This window comes from Pelodiscus sinensis, chromosome 1, assembly GCF_052426305.1.
Source record: "Pelodiscus sinensis isolate ZL-2025 chromosome 1, ASM5242630v1, whole genome shotgun sequence".
Classification (NCBI taxonomy): domain Eukaryota; kingdom Metazoa; phylum Chordata; order Testudines; family Trionychidae; genus Pelodiscus; species Pelodiscus sinensis.
In genome coordinates, this window is record NC_143052.1 from 343,882,438 (window position 1) to 343,908,458 (window position 26,021).

General features: G+C 50.0%; 1 protein-coding gene across 1 annotated transcript in view; it reads left to right on the plus strand.

Annotated features, from left to right (window-relative positions):
• The first annotated feature begins 787 nt into the window (after positions 1-787).
• ARHGEF17 (Rho guanine nucleotide exchange factor 17) overlaps positions 788-26,021 on the plus strand; it is a 255,902-nt gene continuing 230,668 nt past the window's right edge. Inside the window, exon 1 of the mRNA XM_014577378.3 lies at positions 788-5,138. Within this exon, the coding sequence (XP_014432864.3) occupies positions 1,329-5,138 (3,810 nt within the window). The 5' untranslated portion in view covers positions 788-1,328. The remainder of the gene's footprint in view (positions 5,139-26,021) is intronic.

A 26,021-nucleotide genomic window follows, 5' to 3' on the forward strand; every position in this document is an offset into this window, starting at 1 on the left:
TTATTATTCATTTGTCTTGTAGGAACCATTAACCAGCCAGGACCCCACCGTGCCAGGGGCTGTACAAACAGAACAAAAAGATAGTCCTCGCCCCAAAGAACTTACAATCTAATATTGTGCTATTGTTATTGTCATTTGCATTATGATACTATCCAGTAGCACAGGCCGGATGTGTGTGTGTGTGGGGGGGGGGGGATTGTTTACAAATATATAGTAAAGACTAGTTGATTTTCTTTCAAGCTATGTATGTATACAAATCCTTTTAAAAAGACATAGGCAGAGTTCATTGTAGATTAAAAATGTGGGGAGGGGGGAAATCATGAAACTGTCAATGTTTTGTCCCTTGATTCTTTCCTGCACTTGAAAATTTGGCAGAAAAATTTCAGCAGTATTTCAGAATGTGAAAAGTCCCTGCTTTCTCCTCTGCCTCTCCTAGCACTGAAATCATCAGAAGAGAGGAACCTAAAACAGCTGTGCCTTTTGATTGTTTTTATGTTTAGGGGAAATCCACCCTTAAAAACAAGCAAAAGACCTTACAATATTTAAATTCTTACCCTGTCTTCCTGAAAAGCCCAGAGGGAAGAAAAGTAAGATCTATCTATCTATCCAAAGCTGATCCCAAAAAAATTAGTGTACAAATACATTACAAAATAAAGGGCATACAGGGGGCTCATACATACTCATCATTACCGCATTTCCTCTCCCTCTTCTCTTTTTCTCTCCTGGTAAAATTCCCCAAGCCATGTTCCCAGACTTTCCTTCAGAGACCACCCCCTCATTTCAAGAAACCACGCCTCTCTGGGAAAGTTTATTTGACTGCAACAGGGAAAAAAAAGGAGGAAGAAATTAAGCCAAAAAATAAGAATGACAAAAGAAGGGACGCGGGCTTGTCTCCGCGTTGCAAGGCGAGTGGGCCGCCTTGGCATCTGACCAAGCCATGCCTGCGGATTGCGCGCCGGGGGGAGATGTCGGTGTGGCGGCTGGTGGCCGGGGATGAAGTTGGATCGGGAAGGGGGCCACTTCCTTTCCCCGAGATGGATCGGCCGCGGCGGCGGGGAAAGCGCCACTGAAGTTTGCAGCCTGCTCGGCCTCCCCACGCCAGGGCTCCCCAGGCATCGCGCATCGGCACCGGAGCCAAGAGATCCAGCCGCAAGCCCCCTCCCCAGCCCGCTCTGCCGTGGGAAGTGGAAGTTGCCTCCAACTTTGCCGCGGCTGGCGGAGGGCGGCGTGCCGGGACTGCCCGCTCGCCGGAGGGCTGGGGGCTGGAGGAGGGGCAGGGGGAGCCGGAGAGAAGGGGGCGGGTGGGCTGAGCGCGCTGTGTATAAACAATGGCGGAGGGGGAGGCCGAGGGGAGAGCGCCCCTCTGCCGGAGCGTCTCCTTCCAGCGGCTGGAGCGCTGGCTCTGGGCCGCCGCGGAGGGGGACGGAGCCCGCGGCCGGCCCCGGCAGCAGCCGTGCCAGTGCCAGCCCCCCGGCGCAAGGGCGCAGCAGCGGCAGGACTCGCCGGGCAGAGCCGCCTCCAGCAGCGGCCTGGCCAGGAAAGTTTCCAAGCTCCCCGCCGCCGCCGACGGCCCCTCCCCGGAGCTCCGGGGCAGAGCCCTGCGCAGCCTGTCCCCCTCCGTCCGCCAGCTCTCCCAGCGCTTCGACGCCGCCGCCGCCGGGGCCCCGCGCGGCTCCCACAGCGAGGAGGAGCCGGACGAGGACCGGGACACCTGCTGCCCGCCCCCGCCGGGGAAGCGGGAGGCTCGGCCGCCGCCCCATGAGGAGGGCGGGGGGCCGCAGCGCAGCCAGGGGCTGAGCGAGCCCCCCAAAGCGGGGGAGGCCGGGCTGGAGCCGGGGGGGCTCTGGCCCAGCGTCACCGAGATGCGCAAACTCTTCGGGGAGACCTTTCGGCGGCAGCCCCCCGGCCGGGCCCCGGAGGAGGAGAATGGGGCCCGCTCCGCCGCCGCGGGGCCCCCCCGGCCGGGCATGGACAGCCCCCCGCTGGCCACCGGCCCTCCCGCTCCCGCCGGCGCCGGGAGGGAGGAGGAGCGGCCCCGTGCGGGCCCCAAGCAGCCCCCGCCGCCGCCGCCCCGCAGCTGCATTCCCTACCCCGGCCTGCTGCGAGCGCACCCGCTCCCCTGCGCTCCGGCCGGCGCGGAGGCCAGGAGGCAGCAGCCGCCGCCGCCTTGGGATACTTTGCATTCCTGGCATAGTTCTTCCAAACCACAGGCTGCCCCCCCGCCCGCCTCCTCCTCCTCCTCTGCCTGCTGCCTCCTCCAAGAAGAGAGCTCCAGCCGCCAGGAATTGCTGCCCGCTCACAGCTTCCCGTTCCTTGGCAGCGCCAGCAGCAAACATGGCCCCTCCGGGGGCAGGCCCGGGTCCCTGGAGAGGTCCTCGGGGAGCGAGGAGGAGGGGAGCCAGCTGGTGACACCCAGGAAACGCTCGGTCCGGAAGAAGAAGAAAGACCTGAGCTTTTGGGACAATGAGTCGGACAGTGAGGGGCTAGAGGGCATGGAGGCTGGGCCGGGGCGGCCACCGAGGACTCACGAGGGCCTGGCACACCTGCTGCCTCCTGCAAATGATGCCATCAAGCTGCCCTTGGCGGCCAAGAGGATGGGAGCAGCAGAGGGCAACAGTGGGCATTCCTGTGCTGCCCTGCCGGGGGAAACTAAGGCTGTGGGCAGCAATGAAGGGCACCGGCAGTACATGAGGGGCCTCTCAGAAGGCGCAGCCGCCAATTACTTCCCGCTGGGCACAGCCCCGGCCGTACCCCTGGTCTCCCGGGTTTCCAAAGTGAGCATCCCGCCTTTCAGACAGAGCCCTTGTGGGTCGAGAAGCAGCAGCCGGTACTCGAGCACCGAGACCCTGAAGGAAGAGGACCACTTTGGGCCCTACTGGCCCAGCCAAAGCCGGAGCATCCAGGGTGGCCTTGGCATGTACAGATCCCCCAGCTTTGGCCACAGCGACAACCTGGCCAGATTGCAGCAGCAGGTCCGGGTGCGTCCAAAGCTGCCCACGGGCATTGGCAAAGTGAAACAGGACCTGTCCAGTGAGACTCTGCTCCACTGTGGAGTTGAGGTCGAGCGAGCCAAGCACAGGAAATCCATGTCCAACCCTGACATAGCCACTGAGACCCTGTCTCTCCTCAGCTTCCTGAAATCCGATCTCTCCGAGCTGAAGGTGAGGAAGAAAGGTGGCGGGGTCAGTGACCAAGAAGAAGGGGCTGTTAGCAGTGGCAGGAGTGAGAGTTACCGGAGCCCAGTTGAACCCCAAGTGGGAGGCAGAGGCCGAAGTGAGGCACAAATCCCCAACCGTTGGGCGCTAGGCAACCGCCCAACTCTCAAAGACCTCACTGCGACCTTACGCCGGGCCAAGTCATTCACCTATTCTGACAAACCAGCGCCACGCAGGCTCTTCCTCCAGAGCTCCATGAAGCAGAGCTCTTCAGAGCTTCTCCTGGCCAGTAACAGCAACCATGACAGCGTGGTGTCCGACGGGGACACTGGCCAGACAGCGGATGTTGATGGGCTCCCGGTCATCATCCAGGATCAGTATATTCAGGAAGCACGGCAAGTCTTTGAGAAGATAAGTCGGATCGGCTCCCAGCACGACTACGGCTTTGCATTGGAGAAGGACAGCGCAAGTGCAAAGGGTGTGGCGGAGTTTACAGACAGCCAGAAGGAAGCCAACCCGGCCCTTCTGGGGAGCAGAGAGCAAGAGCAGTGTCTTAGGAAAGTAGAGTCCGAAGAAAACCTCTCTGGTGGGAAGTCCATGGAGGAGCTCTCGGGTCATGAGTCTAGCATGACGGATGAAGGCATTGTGACAGAGCCCGACATGGGACTCACCAGCGCAGCCTACAGGGATCTCTGTCAGGCTGTCACGGCATGGACACCAACCAACGCCGGCCAAGGGGAGAGGGACACCGATCGAGTGAACAGCAAAGAGCTTCCCCTGTCTGGGCTCTCAGCTAGAATGAACCATGAGGGCTCTGTTGTCAATGATACCCTTCCTGGTAAAGCCATGGCCCCAGGGACTCTAGAGGCACCTCTGACTCCAACCACTCCACGGCGCCGAAGGAAGTTTCCCTCCGTTGGCAACAATGGATCTGATTCCAGCAATGGGGAATCCAGTGGCGAAGCCTACAGATCCCTGAGTGACCCCATGCCCCAGAGGAGGTGCTCCATCACGGAAGAGACTGAGAGCTTCTTGGTGGACAGTAATCTCTTAGGGTCTCTGAATTCCAAGGCTGGCGCCCCGGAGCCGTTGGCCATGGCTCTGTCTGAGTGCACCGGGAGTGCTGCCAGCGACCTGTCTGTCTGTAGCGATGGCATCAAGGATTACAACACCGTGATCCAGAACATCGTTAGCCAGCCCGGCGCCATGGACAAGGTGATTGATGAGAGGGGAAATGGAAAGACAATCAAGAAGAAATCGTTTAGTGACCCCAGCCGTCGCAGCGAGTTGGCCAGCGCCGGCTTTGAGGGCCCTGGAGAGCCCATCAGTGAGATGGACCAGACCATCCCACCTTCCAGCAGCGAACCCATCCTCTCCGAGCAAAGGGACGAGGTGGGGGAGCTGGAGGAATCAGGCCAGGAGGTTGGGAAGCTGGGCTCTCCATCTCAGCATGTCCTACCTGCACAGCCAGAAGGCAACAATGCAGGAGAGTCCGCACCAAACTATAGCTTTGACCCCAAGCTGGCAGAAGTCCTGTCCCGCCGGATCATCAGGCGCAGTTCCAAGAAACGCACCAACCGGGTGACTCACCAGGAGAATCATGAGGCTGCCTCCTTTGCCACGACTCCTGCTGCTACCTTAAGTCGGTTAAGGCCTGCATCCAAGCATGTCCGGCATACCAGCGAGCCTGCAGCCTTCATCCCCATCTCAGCCCCAGAGCTCAATCAAAACATCCATGTAACTGTGCCAGAATCTTCACCTCTCCCCATCAAATCCTACCCTGTAGGCCAAGCTCCATCCTTGGAGGATGTCACCAAGCAATACATGTTGACTCTTAACTCCGTGGACTCATCTTCTGGTGGTACTGTGGATATGCCCAGGTCTTCCCCTGCGACACCGACTACTTCAGAGCCCAAGCTACTGAGATGTTCAAAGCAGCAGGAGGAACACAGCCCTAGCAGCACCAAGAACAAGCCTCAAGTGGTAAGTGCCCCAAGTTTTTTAAGATGCTTTAGTTTAGGACCTGATCCAAAACACAGTGAAGACAATGGATCTTTTTTGTCTTCAGCGGACTTCAGATTTGGTGCTGGAATGTCGAATTTCTCCTTCCATTCACACTGCTGTAAATTTGGAGTAGCTCCATTGACTTCAGTGAAGTTACTCCAAAGAAATGAGATTAGAATCCAAGCCTTAATGAACGGTGACAGAAACGTTAATTCATCCAGGCTTTTACACAGGGCAAACTCCCATTGCTGTTAGTGTCTGAATTCAGGCTCAGTATTACTGGGTAAAAGACACCGGTGTTGGACCCATTGCAGTGGATGATTGTTTTTTTGCTTTCAAATTCAGACCTGCTGTTTTGTCTCTAGACTTTGGGATGCTACATAAGGTCTCTCTAAACTGTTTTGGCTATAGCTGTGGTAGTTGGTTTTTTGTTTTTGTTTCTTTTGCTGTGAATTTTGAACAACAGTTGCCTTTCATTATTATTCCTGATATTCTGCCCATTGTACTGTAGCCCAAGAATGCTTCAGTCATTTTCAATATAAGTCTGGAAATTCCTGCACTGTCAATATATCTTGAAATTCCTACATGTGCAAATCTCCTTAACGGGAATAAATGCAGCTATTTTTTCCCTACAGCAGAGATGCTTTCTGTCACTAATGTTATTCAGGCTTGTCCATCGTTTGTGACGTTGCTAAGGGCTTCAGAAATAAACCAGACTTAAAAAAAAAAAGTATTAAAATCGGGGAAACTAAACCAGAACAAGACACATTGATTGCATATTAGGGCAGCATCCTGTTCCCATAATAAATTAATGAGGATTTTGTCTTTGGCTTTAGTGCAAATAAAATCCGGGCCTTGTGTAGATTATAAATTGGTGTTCAATGAAATTGATTTCTAGCTGAAGACCACATCCCCTATGTTCTGGTCTGTTGGTTACCTTCCTGACTGAAATCTGTCAGTGGAATGTTCTGTGGAATATCCACTTGTTGCGCTGATCTTTTTTATTTAAATATCGAGTAGATTAGAATGTCTGGTGTGCTAGAGGATTTTTTAAAATTGCATTGAATTGAGAGAGTATTTTTTACCTGGCACAGGAGAATTTGTAGAAGACCCTCAATCTAGCTTGAAGTGCTTTCTGATGGGAGCCGGGGGGGTTGAGAAATCTCAACAGTAGTGTCTTCTGAACAGTGCTTTGAAACAGTTCAATAGTATTCAGGCAGAATTTTGTGAGTGAGATTTGCAATTGACTTGTTCTGAAGTCCCCCTAAAGTTGCATAGATGAGTTTTGTTTCTTCTTTCACTCCTTTCAAAAGAAAACCATCATTGTGGCTGGTGCCATGATCTAACTCCAGTTGCTTTTTACCTAGTAAAATCTCTTCCTTTTTGTTGTTGTTGATGTTGATGAGGGAAGGACAGCGGGGGGTGGGGTGGGTTGTTCTTTTGCTTGGTTTGTTTACGAACGTTGAATGCCATGTTCAGCAGAGCATAAGCTATCTACTAAATTGGTAACAACTGTTCTCGTGCTCCATTGTATTTGCACCTAGTCATGTGTCTTTTTGAACTTTTCTTTCGGTTTTCTTGCAAAGGCTCTGGGATTTTATTTGTGCAATGTGCTACTAGAATTGTGAGAGCCTGACCATGCCTTAGTGATTTATGAGTTCTTTACTCATCAGTGTGGGAGCAACTGCTACTGATGTAATGCTTCAGTTTGTATCTTCTTCCCTCATGCTAAATCCCTCATTTGTTTGGCTTTCATTGCTGATTTATCCCATCATATGCTTAGATTGTAAGCCCTGTGGGGGCAGAGACTGCCTTTCTATGGTACCTGTATGCAGAGGCTGTGATCCTTTGACTGGGGCCAGTAATAGCCCCGTGGAAGGGCAACACAATCTTGCCCTGTGATAACTATCTTTGTCTGAAACAATGGGCCGGCTGCAAATCCCACATCCTGTGTCTAGCTGTGTAGTGGGCAATTCATTTCCCCCATGCTGTCTGTGGTTGAACAGCTCCTCACGTTGGGCTGGCTCTGTAGCTGGTGGAAATCGGAGTGAATCTAGCCCTATAGAGATGGTCATAACTGAGAAGTGGTGGGTGAGGGGGTAGATTATCGTCACACTGAAAAGAGGTTGGGGGAGAAGTGGAGATTTATGGTGGTTTATTTATGATGATTTATGGATGTTCTAATGGCGAGTTATGGATGCTGGTAAATTTCCCAGTCCCAGGTTGAAAAGTTAGCAGCAGCCAAGCAGATAGTTGTCTGTAACTTAAAAGGTCAGTGCTACGGATTGAGTTGTTTCTTGATAGAGTGAGGAGCTGACAGTCTCTCTGAGTCACCTGACGGGGAAGAGCCAAGGATTCATAAGACTTGTCAGATGTTTTCAGTTTTGTTTGATCTTGGCAAGTGCCATGGTTTGTTCTGTTTCTTTGGCAGTGGATGGAATGGAAGAGGGCTGGTATCTGCACTAATTGGAGCAGTATGGTTTTTGAAAGAGACTGGGGGAGTTGATTGCTGCGTTGGTTAGTGTCTCGTTGAATAAAGTGTGTGTGCGCATAAAAGGGCCGATGGATGGGTGACTACAGAGGATTCTTGCTGGATATTAATTTTTACTAGAGTTGGGTTCAAATCACTACCCTAGATCCAAAAAACCCTTGTCTTTGGGCAAATCCAAACTAGGGATGTGAAAGTGTAAATGTGTACACAGTTAAAATCCTGGACTCATCTGTTAATCTTCACGGTTACATGCAGCCCCCCAGCCCCTGCTGCCTCTGTATCAGAGGCAGTGGCAGGGGAGAGGTGGCTCCGCAGGAGCTGGTATGTGAAGAAAACTGGCTTAAAAGCTGGCTCCCTGCATGGCTCTTGGGGAGTGTGTTACCACTGAAATTTTCAGCAGTTACCCATTTCCCTAAATAAACACATTTTAGCATCCCTGGTCCAGAGCCTGATCTGGACTTTTTCTGTAACCCACGCTGCAGTAATGAGCCAAACCAAACCCCTCCCCTCCCCCCCGCCCCTGATCCAACCACTAGAGTAAAGTTTGGCTCTGAATAAAGAACCAGATTTGCACCTGGCCCCCGGACCTATAATGAGTCTGGACCAAAACAGCCCTGACCCTTCCTTGGCCCTTCCTCAGAGTTTTACCAGTAGCTCAGCAGCTCTGTGCAGTCGTTTTGAGTTTTGGTTTTGGTTTAGGGACAAGTTTACCTTGCACTGAATCAGAGGGAGCTGTCCATCCCTTGCTCCCCTCTTCCAACCACGTTATCCACTACCCCTGTGTTCACTGGTATTAAATTATTGCCACTCTCCATTGTTGGGACTAATTCCAAATTATATCTACATTGATCTGATTCCTAGGGGTTGTTTATTCTAAAGGACATACAAGGTGGGGGAAACCCAGGCTGCTACAATCCTCTGAGACAATGGATCTTATCTCTAAGTAGTGTCTGGAGATTTCCGATTGGGGAGGTTTGTTTGGGGTTGGAATTTCCATGTTGAGCTTGAATAGAAAAAGATTCCTTCCCTCTTTGCTGGCGATGGCATATTTAACAGTATCCATACCTAGTTATTACTGGCTGGATCCTGCTAGGTGCTGAGCACCCATGAATTACTCTGTGAAGTCAGTGGGAACTAAACACACCTAGTATTTCCAAGGTCCAGGCATCCTGCCCACCAATGAAATCCCCTTTTTTCGTTATGTTATCAAGTGATCAAGACAAAAGCCCCGTTCTGTCGGTTTGTGCTGGATATTAGGAGACTGTTCCTATCCCAGCTGCTTAGAATGAATTTTAAAGTGGGCCAGTTATGGGTATCCTTATAAGGAGCCACAAGGAGTGAATTCGGGCCAAAGTCTACAAGTTATTTAGGCTCCTATTTTTCTTGGAGCCTAAATACCTTTGTGGAGCTGGGCCATAGCCTTCACCCTTTGAGACCAGTCCATTGTTCCCTGGGACCCCCCCCTCCCAGGCCTGCTGCTGACCTCAGCATACAGTATCAGGCCCTTGGACTAATGAAATCATACACCGAATGTGAGGGTCGCAGGAGGAGTTTTATTATCCCCATTTTACAGATGGGAAAACAGAGATTTATTCGAGGCCATAGATGGAGTTCAGTGCCAGACCCAGCTGCGAGTGTAAGGATTCTTGGTGCCCAGGTCTCTTCTCCAGCCAATAGACTCTCATCTTCTGTCTCCAATTCCCTAACCAATGATACAGGTTGAACCTCTCTAGTCCAGCACTCTCTGATCCAGCAACATCTGTGGTCCGGCATGATTTTAGTTAGCTGGATGTCTACTTGTCCCACGGTCCTATCAAGTTTGTATATAGCCACCTCTCCTGGCTCTCAGTGTTCTGTGCTGTTATTTAGCTCTAATTGACTCCTAAATGTCTTATAAGAGCCCAGTAAGCAGTCAAAGCTGCTGTTGGTAATGCTGCTAGATTATATTGTCTTCCTGTGATCTGGCAAATCCTCTGGTTTGGCACCGATCAGACTCCAAGGCTGCCAGACTAGAGAGGTTCAGCCTATAGTTCTTTTCTGGCAATCATTGCTTTTAATTTCACGCCTCTTGGCCCTTGTTGCCTGAATGCTTGTGTACTGTGCCCTGGGTCAAAACATGCCGGCAAAGAGAGCCATTTGCAGCAAATCTGCTTTGTGATTCTGCTGCTGTCTCTTGCCCCAAATACACTGCTGTGCTCAGACAGGCACTGCACATCTTTGGGTACATCTAGACTACATGCCTCTGTCGCCAGATGAGGCATCCTGGGATGAGGCATACCTGGGTGGTCGACAAATGCCTTTGATGTCGACACCCGCGCGTCCAGACTACCGCGCTGAGCCGACAAACAGCTGATCGGCTCAGCGCGGCAGCCATGTAAATTTAAATGAAGTGGCGATTATTTAAATCGCCGCTTCATTTTCCTATGCCTGGTAGCCTAATCTACATGCCTCTGATGACAGAGGCATGTAGTCTAGACGTACCCTAAGGCAGAGTGGGTGCAGCCAGGAGAAATAGGTGGAAGATAACACCCAGGGCTGCTTTAAGGATACCATGAAGCAGCCAGGGATGGCTTTAAGGTCTCCCTGTGCCCCTTCCCCCTTGCATGTCTCTTGCAGAACAGTGGTGAAGGGGGACACAGTGTTCTCTGTAGTGATGCCACTGAAAGTGCTGGGAGGGGAGACATGAGAAGAGGCGGCGGAAGGGCAAGTTGGGCCTTTAACAGGATTAAAGGCTTGACCTGGGCCTGGAAATAAAAGGCAAGTCCTCCTTTTTTGTAGGTGGAAAATTTGGTATCTGAGAGACATTCTGGGGCCAGTGTCCCTGCAGGGAGCTAGTTATGGGTCACATGAGGGACTTAGTGGAAGGGGTTCAAGAGTCAGGTCAGGAAACCCCACAAGCCAGGGTAGGAAGCTGTGGCCTTGACGCCAGTGTCTAGAATGCTGGTGAGACCGATACTGGAATACTCTGCAGTTCTGGTGAAAAGGATGTGGGGAAATTTGGAAAGGGGCTATGGAGAGCTATGAGAATGGGGCCAGGCCTGGAAACAGTGCCTCTCAGCGAGGGACATATGAGTCTTGAAAAGAAGATGGAGCGATGGGTTGATTAGTGTACAAGCACCTTCTTAGGGAGCAAATACCAGCTAGTAATGAGCTCTTTAATGTAGGCAGAACAAGAACCGATGGCTACATTGAAGCTGAAGCCAGATAAATTAATGGCAAGAATACAGCACTTTTTTTTAACAGTGAGGACAATTAACCACTAGAACAAACGACCCAGGGAAATGGTGGGTTTACCATCAGGTGATGCCTTTAGGTTGAGGGGGACTGTTTTTCGGGGAGGTCTGTGTTAGTCATACACAACTTATTGGGTTCAGTGCAGAAGTAAGTGGAGAGAATTCTGCAGCCTGGGATATGTACAGGGCGTCAGACCAGATGATGTAATGATCACTTAAAATAAATTAATTAATGGAGATTGCCTATCTCCTAGAACTGGAAGGGACCTTGAAAAGTCATTGAGTCCAGTCCCCTGCCTTCACAGCAGGACCAAGTACCATCCCTGACAAGTTTTTGCCCCAAATCTCTAAATGGCCTCTGCAAGGATTGATCTCACAACCCTGGGTTTAGCAGGCCAATGCTCAAACCACTGAGCTATCCCTTCCCACCCCCCTCCCTGTCTGGGCTTAGAAATCTGTGAGTGCTGTCACACCTGAGAGAAGGGCAAAGCAGACAGACCCTCAGCAAAGCTGTGTGTGAACAGGATCCCAGTTTGCTCCATTATAATCTGCTGGCATTACTGACACACACACAACTTGTTTGTATTGTGATTTTCTTCCCTCCTGTCCGCCCTGCTGAGCCAGCACTGCTGGGAGAGTGAACTGGGGTGAAATCCTGCCCCTGAAATCCTGGATCCCCCCCTGAATTCTTGTCCTCCTTGGGCCTCCTCAGCAGAATGGTGTGCAAAGTGTTAGTGAGTAGCAGGGTTGACTCACTGCCTCAGCGCCTCCTGCTGGCCACACTGGGAATTAGCTCTGTGTGAGTGTGCCGCCTTTGGGTCAGTGTCTTGCTGGTCACCGCTCGGCTCTCTCCACTGTCTGCTCCTGAACCCGTGTTGCTCCCTGGACCGCAGTGTCCTCTTTTTGACACTGCCCCCCGGCAGTGCCTACCCCTCCATTCTCCCTCCTTCCAGGGCTAGCAACAGTCCTCAGCCCTGACACTTGCCTGAGCAGCCAACTGCAGCCCCTAAGTCTAGTCCCTTGCCTCAGGGCAAGCTGCAGTTGCTAAAGGCCTTGCTTGAGTGTGTCAAGGTGCAGTGCACAGGGGAAAGGTGGGACCCAGGCCCTCCCCACTGCTCTGGGTCCTGCCCACAGACTCTCTGGCACAGCCTTGTCCTGCCCTTCTTCTCTCCTCTCTTAACTGCCCATAGCATTCCCTAGGCCACTTCCCCATGACCCTGACACCTTCCTTGTACCAAGGCCTAGAGCCTGGCAGGTGTCAGACTGGAGCTTCCCTCCAGCCCTACTGCCAGGGAACCAGTCCTGCACCTTTCCTGGTCAGACACCAACTGCCCTCTGCTCTGCTGAGCAGCTCCTTATATCAGAGCTGCCCCAGCAAGCTGCCCTTTGATTGGCTCCCTAGAAGCCTCTCCCTGATTGGAGGGGTATGTGCAGGTAACCCCTCCCTCCTTGCCATTCTGGGGCAGCTGGCCCACTACACAGCCCTTTCGACAGTAGGGCTGCAGGAGAGTCGCAGAGCCCTGACACCTGGCAAAGATCCGTGTGACAGAAAGAACCCAGATCCAGTTTGCATAGCCCGCAGTTGTAGGGATCCACTGAGCGTCGGGGTGACAGTCTGCCAAGGCATGCCACAGCGCAGACTCTTGCAGGGTGGGGGCTTAGTGCAGACCTGGGTGTTTATGCCTTGAAAAGCTGGGGTACAAGTTCAGTTAACCCCTATGGGGTTTGTGCTGTAGTGGCCCTGATATAAAGTCCCCTACTGAGGATGAGCCGTGTGGTTTGTATGATCTCCTGGGGCTCTGCAGGTTTCTTTGACTTTTTTTGAATGGAGCTTTCCCGTGACTCCCTGAAGCAATTCAATGGACGGATATCCTGAATTGCCTGCTGCGCCACTTCTAGTGCAGCTGCTTGCCAGTCTTGTGATTGCCAGGCTGTCCACAGGATGCCTCTGTGCCCTGACATGCTCATGGAGCGAGAGGGCAGCTGTCAGGTCAGTGAAAGACCCTCCTGGATCCAGAGGGACTGTAGTTTCCTGGTGTTGGAGGGGAAGCAATTATTTACCCCGTGCAAGTTGGAAAGAAGAGGAACTGCAAACATAGATAAAGATTCTGTGTTTACGATTCTCGAGCAAGTGACTGGCTGAATCTTGCTGGCCAGGCGAAAGCAGACAGAATGAAACACACCCACCAGGTTAAGAGGACCATTTTGCACAATAAACCAAGAACTCCCCTGCAATATTTTTCTTTAGGATCGCCCAGTTGTGAAAATAGGTATGATGATCCCAATCCTTTAAGTTATTTAGGTGCCTAACTCCCATTGGAGAATCGGGGCCCATGTTACTAGAATGGGAGTAATCATGTAGCCTCCTGTCAAGGGGCAGACTCACCGCTATGGCGCCTCCAGCTGGTAGCCCTGGGAATTAGCTCTTCGAGTCACTGGACACCTCCCTCAAGTCTAGTTGGTGTCTCCCCGTGTTCTCGCTCCCCTCTCTAGTCCAGACTCGTGTCATTCTTGGACCACAGCAGCCTCTTCAGGACACTGCCGTCTGGCAGTGCCCACTCCAGTGACTCTGAGCCCCCTTCCGGGGGTAGGTGTTTATCCAGCTTTGCACTCCAGGGTCCTGCTCTCCCAACGGGCACCAGTTCTCCTCCCAGGGAGCACTCAGTTCCTCTGTACCCACCTTGCCTCAGTGACTCACTGCCAGTCTTCATCTAGCCCCTGCCTCGGGCAAACTGCAGTCTGTAACGGTCGCTCGTCATTGGCAAGGGGGTGTTAGGCTTGCCAGATGCTTTCTCCAAACATGCCAAAAAACCAAAACAACCACCACCCCGGGAGACCAAACTTGTTGAGAAAAATCAAACAAACAAGGAGACAAATGTTATTGAGCGGGGAAAAAAAAGGGGGGGGGGGGCGCTGCACCTTTAACAATCATCGCACGCCTCACTTCCTCACACCAGACACGGCAGGGGAAGATTGTCCCCGCCGGCCTTCCGTCTGAGAGAAACAGAAAATACCGAATATAGTACATGTTTAGTATTTTCTGTTTTTTTTTTTTTTTTTAAAAACAGGACAGGGGCCTTAGAACCCCGATACCTGGCAACCCTAGGGGGTGTGAACCTGCTGTTTTTTCCTACTATGGCTGTGTCTCTGCAGCCCGAGTGGATTCAGGCCCTGTAGCCTGGGAGCTTGCCTGGCCGCAGTTTTCCCTGCTCGACTTCCCTAGCATCCAGGCCCTCCCTGCTCTCTATTCAGAGCAGCAGTGAACTCTCCTTTCCCACTAGGAGCACTTCTTTATATAGCCCCCAACTGGGCCCTCATTAGCTACAGATGCCACAGCTGGGGCTTCGCTCTCAGCCCTCACTCAGGGCTGGGTTTTTGCCCTTAAAGGGCCAGTGCAGGGCAAGTGCCTGTCACACCTCCCCATCTAGCGGGTAGTTCATATAGAAGATAATGGCCCATTACAGCTAGCTCATGGAATTACTCTTTGGCTGTGTCTACACTGGCGTGATCTCGCGCAAAAGCAGCCGCTCTTGCGCAAAAACTTGCTGCCTGTCTACACTGGCGACATGTTCTTGCACAAGTGAACTGACATTCTAATGTATAAAATCAGGGCTTCTTGCGCCAGAACTCTGATGCTCCTCCTCAGGAATAAGCCCTTTTGCTCAAGAGCTCTTCCAGAAAAGGCCAGTGTAGACAGGCAACATGAATTTCTTGCGCAAGAAAGCCCTATGGTTAAAATGGCCATCGGAGCTTTCTTGCACAAGAGAGCGTCTACACTGGCATAGATGCTCTTGCGCAAAAACACATGCCAGTGTAGACGCTCTCTTCTGGAAGAGTTTTTGCAGAAGAACTCTTCCGCAAAAGAGTTTTTGCGTGAGAATGGGCCAGTGTAAACGTAGCCCTTTAGTTCAGGTGGTGGGGGCTCTGTGCTGTTGCATTAAAGGTCTTATGCTCAGGCAGTGGTGATGGCTGGTGTGTGTGATTGATGTGACCCAGGTGTTTCTGGGTATCTGAGCAAAATCAGACTCAGTTGAGCATTGTCCAGTTGTCCATCAGTTGCTTCCTAGACCCTGCCTAACGGTGGAAGGAGGCAGAGAGCGGGGAGTGTAATGCGATAGTGTCAGGGTTTAGGGAATAGGCATTAGTGTTGCCAGGTGTCCAGTGTTTGTCCAGAACACCGAGCCAAAAAGAAAAATGGGTGGCACCGGTCAGCACTGTTGACTGGGCTGTTAAAAGTCTGGTTGGCGGTAGGGATGTCAACATGTAGTCCACTACACAATTAACCCATAAGCCTAGGCTAATCAGTGTATCTTGTCACCTACTCGCATTTCCCCCCCCCCTTGCTGACTAGGTATCAGAGGCAGCACCACGGAGGGAGGGTGGGGGAGGCTGCCGCAAAGCAGCCTCTGTCCGCAGTGGCTCGGATTCTGTACCAGAGGCAGCAGCGCGGGGCAGCAGGCAGAGCCTGTCTCCCTGGGGAGCTGGTTTTTAAACTGGCTGCCCTCGCGGACTGTTCCTGTCTACCACCTGATAGAGAAGCAGCAGCGCAGGGATGGCAGGGGGCTCCCCGGGAGTGGGGGAGGAGTGCACTGGCTGCCGGCCCTGCTCCTAGGGACTATCTAATAGTTGTGTAACCGCCAACGTTTCATGTGGTTACACGACTCTTCCAATTACACGCTATCTAACCTCCCTAATTGGTGGTGAAATGGGGCTAAGGCAGGCTTCCTGCCTTCCATGGCTCTGTGCAATTCCCCAGCGTCTAGCATGTCTGGCCCCAAGGTGGAGGGACAGCCAGGGATGCACCGTGCACTGCCCCTGCCCCTAGCACTGTCCCTACAGCTCCCATTGGTCAGGAGCCATGACCAATGGGAGCTGCAGTGGCGATGTCTGTGGGTGTAGGCAGCGTGCACTATGCACAGCTGCCTGGCTGTGCCTCTGCCTAGGGACTGTACATGCTGCCTGCTTCCAGGAGCAGTGCAGTGTCAATGGAGGCTTCCCACTGCCCCACCGACCAGGAGCTGCCTCAGGTAAGCACCACCTAGACTGAGCCTGCACCCTGAATTTCCTCCCTCACCCCAAACCCTTTCGCAGCCCTGAGCCCCTTCCCGCACTTGAGACTGCTCAGCCCCAGTCCAGGGCCCGTACCCCCAGCCACAGCCCTCAGCCCCTCCAGCACCCCAACCCCCTGCCCCAGCCCAGTGGAAGTCATTGAGGATGAGGGGGAGCAAGTGCCAGAGGGAGGGGGATGCGTGTGGGTGGGGCCTCACAGAAGGGGCGGGGTCTCCAGGCAGGAGTAGGGAAAGGCTGTTCAGTTTTGTGCAATTAGAAAGTTGTCCCTCCTAGTTGGCCTAGGGGAAATGCTAATGAAGTGGGCTTTTTTGAAGGGATGCCATACAGCTCTGTTTCTCTCCATGCCTCAGATTAGGTAAACAGAAAATCCGACAGCATGTATTCTGTACAGCACAATGGTGAACAGGGTGATGCTTACTGGTTATGGTTAACTGGTGGGCTGGAGCACTCCTCCTCCCCCTCTTAGTGCAGGCAGAGGGCATCTGCAGCAGGCCTGTCCTGTCCGGAGCAGCCCCTGCCTGCACCCATTTAATTGGTTAACCAGTTAAACGTAACAGTTAACCGTTACCTGGGATTTTTCATCTCTGATAGTGAACACCTAGCAATATAGTCCACAGACCATCTGAATGACTCCCTTTCTGGAGTTGTATTACTCACTGGCTACGTCTACACTGGCCCCTTTTCCGAAAGGGGCATGCTAATTTTAAACTTCAGAATAGGGAAATCCACGGGGGATTTAAATATCCCCCGCGGGATTTAAATAAAGATGTTCGCCGCTTTTTTCCGGCTTGTAGATAAGCCGGAAAAAAGCGTCTAGACTGGCCCGATCCTCCGGAATAAAGCCCTATTCCGGAGGATCTCTTATTCCTACTTATCTACAAGCCGGAAAAAAGCGGCGGACATCTTTATTTAAATCCCGCGGGGGATATTTAAATCCCCCGCGGATTTCCCTATTCTGAAGTTTAAAATTAGCATGCCCCTTTCGGAAAAGGGGCCAGTGTAGACGTAGCCACTGTGTTTGCATGTCCCGTCCCCTGCCTCCCATTTGGCTTTTTATTATTTGTGAAAAATAATGTGAAAAATGCTATGTGATCGCTGTAAGTCCAAAGGCTGATTCAGTAGGGATGCATCCAGAATTGTTGGGGCAGAAGAGAAACTGGAAGGGAAAATTGCAGCTACTATGTGTTTGCCTGAGTACATGTATACAGCCGTTTCATTTCATTACTGCATGGCTGTTTGCTGTGCAATTCCCTGAAGTTATTGACTAGCTTTCTTTGCAAATGAATGTGATTTGTGTTACTGGAAAATATTACTCATAACAAGGTTTTTCATCTGAGATGCTGAGTGCTTCATAAATATTAATTAAGCTTCACATCAGTGGCTAGCCTCCTTTTTCAGATGCAGAAACAGAGTCACCAAGAGACTGAGGGATGAGGCCAATCTCGTGCAGCGAGTCAGCACTAGAGTTGGGAATAGGACTCAGGAGTCCTGAGTGACACTGCTCTCCCGCTAATCATTCGACAACACTATACTATAGGTTGAACCTCTCTAGTCCGACACCCTCGGGACCTGACCAGTGCCGAACCATGGGAGATCCATATTGTCTAGTAGCATTACCAACACTTCCACTGCTTACTGGGCTCTTACAAGACATTTTTAGGTAAATTAGAGCTAACTAACAGCACAGGACACTGAGAGCCAGGACTGGTGGCTGTAAACAAACTTTATGGGACTGCGGGAAACTTGGTCATACCCATGATAAGTGGACATCCAGCTAACTAAAATCATGCCAGACCACGGATTTTGCTGGACCAAAGAGTGCCAGACTAGAGAGGTTCAGTCTGTACATAGTTTGATAGATTACAGCTCAGGAAAGCTGAGATGGAGATTTTCATAAGCATAATAGTGAGCTTACCCCTGAATCCTAATGGAAAAGCATGTCTGAGATAGGCAGTAACTCCATGCACACTGCAGTATATTCACATCTGTCTGCTTTCCCTGAGTGCTCACAGGCTCACACCATCATCCATGGTGAGCACTGGATAGACGAGCTGCTGTTGAATTTGGTCATCTCCAGAAGACACAGATTGGGAAACTGAGTTTGAATTGGCAGGTCTGACCAGCACCATGAGCCACCTGGGAGATGGTTGGGTCTGATGGGCAGAACTTGCGCCTATGTATTGGTGCTCCCATCGTACATCCCAGTTTTCCTTCTGGGAGATTTGGAGCAAATCACTTATTCCCTCTCCATGTTTCAGCTTCCTCACATGTAAAATGAGGATAGTACAATTGGCCTCCCAAGGCATTAATTAATGTTTGTAGGAGGCTGTGAGATCCTGGTGAAAAGTGCTATTTAAGTGCAAAGTATTCTCCGTTGTCAGCACAGCCTGTTATTAGCAACACACAGATTATACAGGCTCAGAAACATCATGCAAGTATTTCCAGAATTCAGTTCAAAGAGGCATTCAAGGTTCTTCGCAAAGCAAAGGACCCACACTTGCACTGAGAAATTATCTGGTGAGTTGTAAGCTGTAGGTAGGCAGTGGTGTGGGTGTTCCAGTAGGGGGCAGCACTGAGTCCCGGATGGCTGAGGGTGCTGTGCAACTTTCAGAGAGAATGTAAAATGGAGAGCCCAGCCATTAAAGAGCCTATGGTGCACAGCCAGCCCGAGCCTCTTGGCCAAATTCACATTATACATGAGTCCTTTCTGCTTTCCTGGGTCTTTCCTCTGACATGAGTACAACTGTCTTCACTTCCTGTCCTAAATGTATTGCTCCCTGCTAGGGTTTGTTGGACGGCTCTCATCCAAGAATTGACCAGGGCTAGTCCTCTTTAGTTTGGGAGCCTTGGCACTTTCCCAGGACTTCTCAGGCTAGCTGTGTGGAGTAGCCCCTATTGTGAAGAAGATAGTGTCCTTAAATCACTTGGGCCTCCTTTGACACAGTGGTTCTTTATTAGTGAAAGTGAACTGCTAAGAAGTTGACATTTCCCTTGACTTCTCGTGGGAAGGGGAGCTGCCAAAGGAAGAGAGTTGCCTTTGATGGTGTTGCTTCATTGAATCGTTATTGGTTAAATATGAAGTTGTGTTTTTTTCCCATACAGAGAGATTTTTTTTCCTTAACACATGTTAACAATGAAATCTCAATTAACATGATTCAGTTGATGATAACAGAAACTATGTATCTGGGAAGTTTCCAACAAGTTGATATAGGATGCTGGGGTTGTTGCTTTGTTGCTTTAACATATTTAAGGACGATTTGTAAAAGAAATAAAATGTGGCTTATGTCCCATTTAAATTTAGTGAAACCATAACACACCCAAATCAAGCTGAATCAATGAAAGGGCTTTTAATATTAATTTAAATACGTTTGTTATTAAAATTATAATCACAAACATAAAAAAATAAACAAGCTTCTCATAATACATACATTTCTCATAATATAGTAATATTTTGCTACCTAATCCTTGATATAATGCAAATCCTTAATTGTATGTAATAAGAGTGGTGAAAATATAAATCAGTTTATTTGTATGACACTATACAAAGATAATTTGATTATAAAAATCCAACTAGTTGAAGAAAAATATGAACGTAAAATAAAAAAAGAGAAGAAAAATTCCAGCAAGAGGGATAGAAATGGAAGGAGGGAAGGAAGTGGTAGAGGGGGAGGAGAAGGGTGCCATGCATTTAATAGGATCACTCACAATACTTCCATTAAAGCATCCCAGAGCTCTGAGAATTTTTGGGGTTGGGGTGGTATTTCTGTGCAGTTCTTTTCTTGGTGGCCAAACTGATGGTGTCAGTGCTACGTCTTCAATTGTTGGTCACTATTTGGATTTCTATTTTTGTTGTACTAGTTTTTTAATAATTAGTGTTCTGCTTAGCTAAAGTCCTTCAGATGTATTCAGGGGAAGGGCTTTTTAGTCACTGCATAAAACTCTTCCCTTGTTTCTGTTATCTCCTATTTATCTTGGATGATTAATGAGCTGTTTGGCAAAAGGAGACCTTTGTTAAAGCATCAACATCTTACTTTGGTTAAAATGCAGATGCTCCTAGCAGACATTGGAGAGACCCACCAGTGGTCTTGCAGCAAAACTAGGGAAACAGTAGAGCTAACCGTCCTGTGTTTTCTAAGGTAGAAAAACTTGGCAGAACACTGCCCTTTCCTTTCTTCTTCTTTTCTCCTTTCAATTTTTAACCCTTCTTTATTCACCATAAAGAAGCCAAAAAGACAAACACCCTCACTTTGTGTCACCTTTAATAAAATCCAGTGGATACAGATGAACTTTCTGAGCATTACTGTGGGCACTGCTTGCCACAGAAGCTGTCAAATTCATCCCCTGAATCCCACTTCTGCCTCTCCAGTGCCTTTCATACGAGGAGAAAGCATTGTGACTATTTTCAAGCAGTGACGGTGTGTGCGGTATAGACTGCCCTTGCCCAAGCATTGCACACGCTAAGCAAGACAGAGTGTGGGCAGGACACTGAGGAAGAAAGAACTAGACTGTATGGGCCAGATCTTCAGGAGCTGCAAATCATTGTAGGTCGACTGATTTACACCAGCTGAGCATTGGGCCCTGTGTGTTTGCTGGGATGCGGATTGTCATCCTAGTGTAGTGGTGCAGTTAAGGTGTGCAGTGGGTTGCCATATTGACTTCAGTGGTTTACAATAGGGGTGAACTCTGCTGCAGCCATGTAACCCTGTTGACTTCACTGGGTTGCATGATTGGAACTGACAGCTGAGTTTGGCTCTGGATCTCTCTAAGAAGCCCGGAGTAGAAACTGTAATGTCCTGCCAGTGATGAGGGCAACCGGGGTAGGAATCAGAGGACTGCTCCTACCTTGGTTGAACTTTCAGGCTGCCGGACTAAGCAAAGTGGGTGCAAATTTTTCCTTTTAAGGGCAAAATTTCAGCTGTAACTTTGACTATCTCTCCTGCCTTTTGGTCTTTTTGTGCTGCAGCCATAACATAACTTAAAACAGTATTTCATTTCTCTTTGATTTATTATATATTGGAACAGGACGCTAGGATGTTTTACTTCAGATGGCACCAGACATGAATGGAGTGGAGTGGAGGGGAACTTTGGAATGGAGTTGCTTTGATTACAGGACAAAATGCCCGGGACCGGATATAACTTGGCACCATCATTCTGGCTCCAAGTGGAAATTTACATGCTCCATGACCTGTGAATAAGAAATGATCCCTTTTTTTAACTCAGTAGGAAGGGCCAGCGATGTTCTGTACAGTGTCACCTTAGATTCCAAATGACTCGGGTGAAAGGTTTGGAGCATGTTAATTTGTTAATCAGTGGTTTAGCCCTGGCAGCAGGAGCTCCGGAGAGTGAGACTGGATATTTTCCTCCTGTAAACCCAGCATCAAGGGGGTTTTTCAACCAGGCCTGAGTTTGTCTGGGTTGACATTTTGGCTGAAGAGAGCGCAGCCTGGGGACATAAAGCTTATGAAAAATTAATATTCATAACACTATCTAGATGGGCTTGTTTACTCTGCATTACACTGAGAGGACAGATCCTGAGTTAGTGTGAATTGCTGTGGCGTTGGTGTCGTCTGTGGAGTCATGACAAGGTAGTGCCCGCTGAGGGTCTGGGCGGTCTTCCAAAGAATTCATGGCCATATGTGTCAGGGGCTTGTGTCAAAGTCGAGTGAGGACAGTGGAAGTGACTTCCCTGAGCATTGGATCATGAGGTCACAACCTGCCTTCAGGACCTGACTTTGTAAAAAGCTTAGCACCTGTAACAGAGCTCAGCACCCAGCGTGCGTGTGTGTGTGTGTGTGTGTAAGACCTTGCACAGGTGGCTTGGCTCTGTGTGTGGCATGTGCATGTGCATGTGCAAGCATGCCCTTACTTGTGTACGTGTGTGTGGCCTGGATTGGTGTGGCCGTGTTTCTGCATGTAGGCAGGATGCAGCCATGGTGCTGCTGGTCTCGCTCATTCAGCTTCCTTTTAAAGCTGTAATGGGGGATCCGCATTAACCCGGCAGCCAGTCCTGGAGTGGGGAGCGGTGCTCTCCTGACCATGGTGTCAAACTGGTGCTGCATGTGTGTGGACAAAGGTGCGCACCTGTGGTGATATAAAAACAGGTGTGTTGACAGGAGAAACATGGAAAGCAGCTACGTGAGCCTGTGAGGGCCAATCCAACGAGGTTCTGGGAGTTACAGATGCTCAGCGTCTTGCAGGAGAGGAAAATGCGTCACCCTAATGTAAACCCTGTAGCCTACTCTGTCCACAGCTCTCTACTAGTGACACCAGCATAGAACCTAATCACATAAGCCACAATAGCAGAGCCTTATACAACTAGACATCCTCTAATGTGTCTATGCCATTAGGTGCCAGCAATGCCCCTCTGCTCTGTATGCTGGCCAAATGGACAGTCTCTGGGTATGTCTAGACTACATGGCTCCGTCGATGGAGCCATGTAAAATTGTTTACTCGGCATAGTCAATGAAACGGGGATTTAAATAATCCCCACTTCATTAAAATAAAAATGGCCGCCGCGCCGTGCCGACGATCAGCTGCCGGCATAGCGCGGCAGTCTAGACGCGGTGCGGTCGACAAGAGGGTCCGTGGAGAGAATCCCTCCCTCTTCTCTTGACTGGTACAGGCAAGGATGTTGGGATGGGGGATGGATCGTTCGCCGGGTGCATGGTCATTCCCTCTGGGGCATCTGGCATTGGCCACTGTCAGCAGACAGGATACTGGGCTAGACGAACTTTTGCTCTGACCCAGTATGGCCGTTCTTAATGTTCTTTGTTCCAGCCGACTGCAATCCCTGGGCTCTGCCTTTCATCTCCACCTCTAGTTAGTGGCTAACCTGACCCCTCTGGTTGGTGGAATGCAGAAGAAAAATCTCTCTCTCCCATCCCTTCTACTAGTCTGCTGACAGCCAGAAAGGCCTGTCTGTACTTCAGCCCTCCCCCAGGCATTGTTATTTCAGGGTCCTGCTTGTCAGTCGTCCCACTGCCTGTTGCTCAGAGCTTTCCCCTTAGCAGCAGGATTAAACTAAAGGAGAATCTGAGACCAGCGGTGAAACTTGCCAGCGTCGTGTTAAAACCACACTGCTGCTGCCTAGGATTGCTCTGTGCAGCTGCTGAGGCACCGCAGCCTCTGTCTACAGACTCAGGTCAGCGCTGCACGGGGTCTCATTCAGACAGGTTTCTTTGAAACCGTTATAAGAGGACTTTTTTTGGGGGGGAGGGGGTACATCCATGGATGTTTGTTTGCTAGAAACTGACGGCTGAGACCCCACCACTTCCCAAAGAATGTGTCTTACTGCTCGCCAGCAGGATCATGGATCATTAGACCCTGAGAAAAGTCGGTGAGCAGTAATTCTGCACTGGGTGGCACGAGTGTTAATACTGGAGTAACTTCACTTACATTAGTGCAGCGCCACCTTTGTAAAACTGGCATAACTGAGTGGAGAATCAGGCCCTAAGTTTTCCAGCCCTGCACTATTTTGTTTAGAAGAATATTAGCCAGGCATTATTCCACTGTAATACTGTGGCTCTAGCTAACACTGCCAGTTTCCCCTCTCAGTTACCCCAGTGTCATTTCACTGATTATAATGGAATTGTCTTGGTAACTGGGAGGGGTTCATTTTTCTAACATTGTGCCGGGGTCTCATATCCTGGTGGCAAAACCTGGCGCTCTCTCAAAAAAATAGCCCATTATTTAACATCCCGTATAGCCGTAGGGGAAGCTCTAAACGATGACTGACAACGTATAACGGTCTCATTCTGCAGCGTAATTAGTTTTCCTGGGCACTTTCCAATGCTTTGCCATGTTTTTGTTTTGTTTTGTTTTCAAAAAAAGGCCAGACTTCTAAAGAATCTCTGAATCAGAAAAACGCCTCCCCCACTTGTTTAAAAATGCGCATAAGGATTGTATTTGGAGGAGAACAGTTAATTCTACAAGGCAAGTGTTGTTTATTCTACTGGCCCCACTTTTGCTCAGGCATGCACAATGTAGGCCATGAGATGAAATAACACTTTCAAAGACAAAAACAAAAACAGGAGTGGAGGGAGAGAATTCATTTGCTGATTCCATCAGAACCCACTGGCTGTCACACACACACACACACACGCGCGCGCACTCAAAATAATAATATAGAGTGCAGGCACCATTGGAGTAAGGTCGGGGTCGGCAGGTGGAGGGCGCTATTTATTATAGGAAGAGCCGTGTCTGGTGGGGGCAGCCATATGACTGTGATGGTTTTGGTCACAGAGATCTCCTTGAGACTGTCACCTGATGGGCTGATCATACCACTGAGCCCACCTTCCTGCCCTTTGGGGTGCCCCACTACTTATGTTCCCCCTTATCTTTTCCATTCATGTGTGGAGTTTTTATATCCATATGCAGAATAAATTTTCTTACATGCAGCAAAGCATATGTGAATGTGCACCACCAGTAGAAACTAAAAGTGGTGCTTTGCTTATCAGCTGGGTGGCATTTCAGTCTCTCCTGAGTGGCCACACAAGCATTCAGCTTACGGGGACACTACCCACCACCCTGCCCTCTGATCCACCTCTGATTCGGCTTTGGTGAGGCCACATCTGGAATATTGTGTCCAGTTCTGGGCCCCCCACTACAAAAAGGATGCGGACGCATTGGAGAGGGTCCAGCGGAGGGCAACCAAAATGATTAGGGGTCTGGAGCATATGACCTACGAGGAGAGGCTGAGGGACTTGGGTCTGTTTAGTCTGCAGAAGCGAAGAGTGAGGGGGGACTTGATAGCAGCCTTCAACTTCCTGAAGGGAGGTTCCAAAGAGGATGGAGAGAGGCTGTTCTCAGTAGTGACAGATGGCAGAACAAGGAGCAATGGTCTCAAGTTGTGGTGGGAGAGGTCCAGATTGGATATTAGGAAAAACTATTTTACTAGGAGGGTAGTGAAGCATTGGAATGGGTTACCTAGGGAAGTAGTGGAGTCTCCATCCCTAGAGGTGTTTAAGTCTCGGCTTGACAAAGCCCTGGCCGGGTTGATTTAGATGGGATTGGTCCTGCCTAGAGCGGAGGGCTGGACTTGACGACCTTCTGAGGTCTCTTCTAGTTCTATGATTCTATGATAAGGGGATGGTTGGATGAAATAACATGATCTTGGTAACTAATTGACCATTCATTACCAGTTGGAAATAGGTCAATGGAGGGATGATAGGAGTTGCTATAGGGAACTTTCTGGGTGTCTGGCTGGTGAGTCTTGCCCACATGCTCAGGGTTTAGCTGATCGCCATATTTGGGGTCAGGAAGGAATTTTCCTCCAGGGTAGATTGGCAGAGGCCCTGGAGGTTTTTCGCCTTCCTCTGTAGCATTGGGCACAGATCACAGCTGAAGGACTCTCTGCATGTTGGGGCCTTCAAAGTATTTGAAGGCTTCAATATCTGAGACATAGGTGAGAGGATTATTCTAAGAGGGGTGGGTGAGATTCTGTGGCCTGCACTGTGCAGGGGGTCAGACTAGATGATCATAATGGTCCCTTCTGACCTTAAAGTCTATGAGTCTATGAGAATCCAGAAATTCCGGTCTCCCCCAGCAAAGGCACAGCAGAACAACACAGACACTGAGAGCAGCTCAACTCTGGGCTGGCTGAGTCACAGGGGTTTGACACCGCATCTAGATGAACAGTCCCAGTGGGACCCAATCCCCAGATAAATCCATCTTACTCTGCATTAGGGATGTAAAATCCTGTTTAAAATGTTCACTATTTAAACTGTCTCAGAGGGGAAGCTGTGTTAGTCTGTAACTAAAAAAACTTAAAAAACAACAATGGTCCTGTAGCACCTTAGAGACTGACCAAAAAATAGACAGATAGTCTCATGAGCTTTCATGGGCACAGCCCATTTCTACAGATGACAAATATGGAGCAAGAGGCACAGAGGTTCAAATAAAAAGCAGAAAAAGAGGGGAGAGGGTGTGGGAGGGGAACCATTTAAATGATAAACAGTTTTAACCATTTAACTATATATCCCTCCCACCCAATGGTCAGGCCACCTTGTCTATTGCAGGACTAAAGGGGGCTCAGAGAAAGGTGAGAAGGACGATCAAGGACCTGGAAAA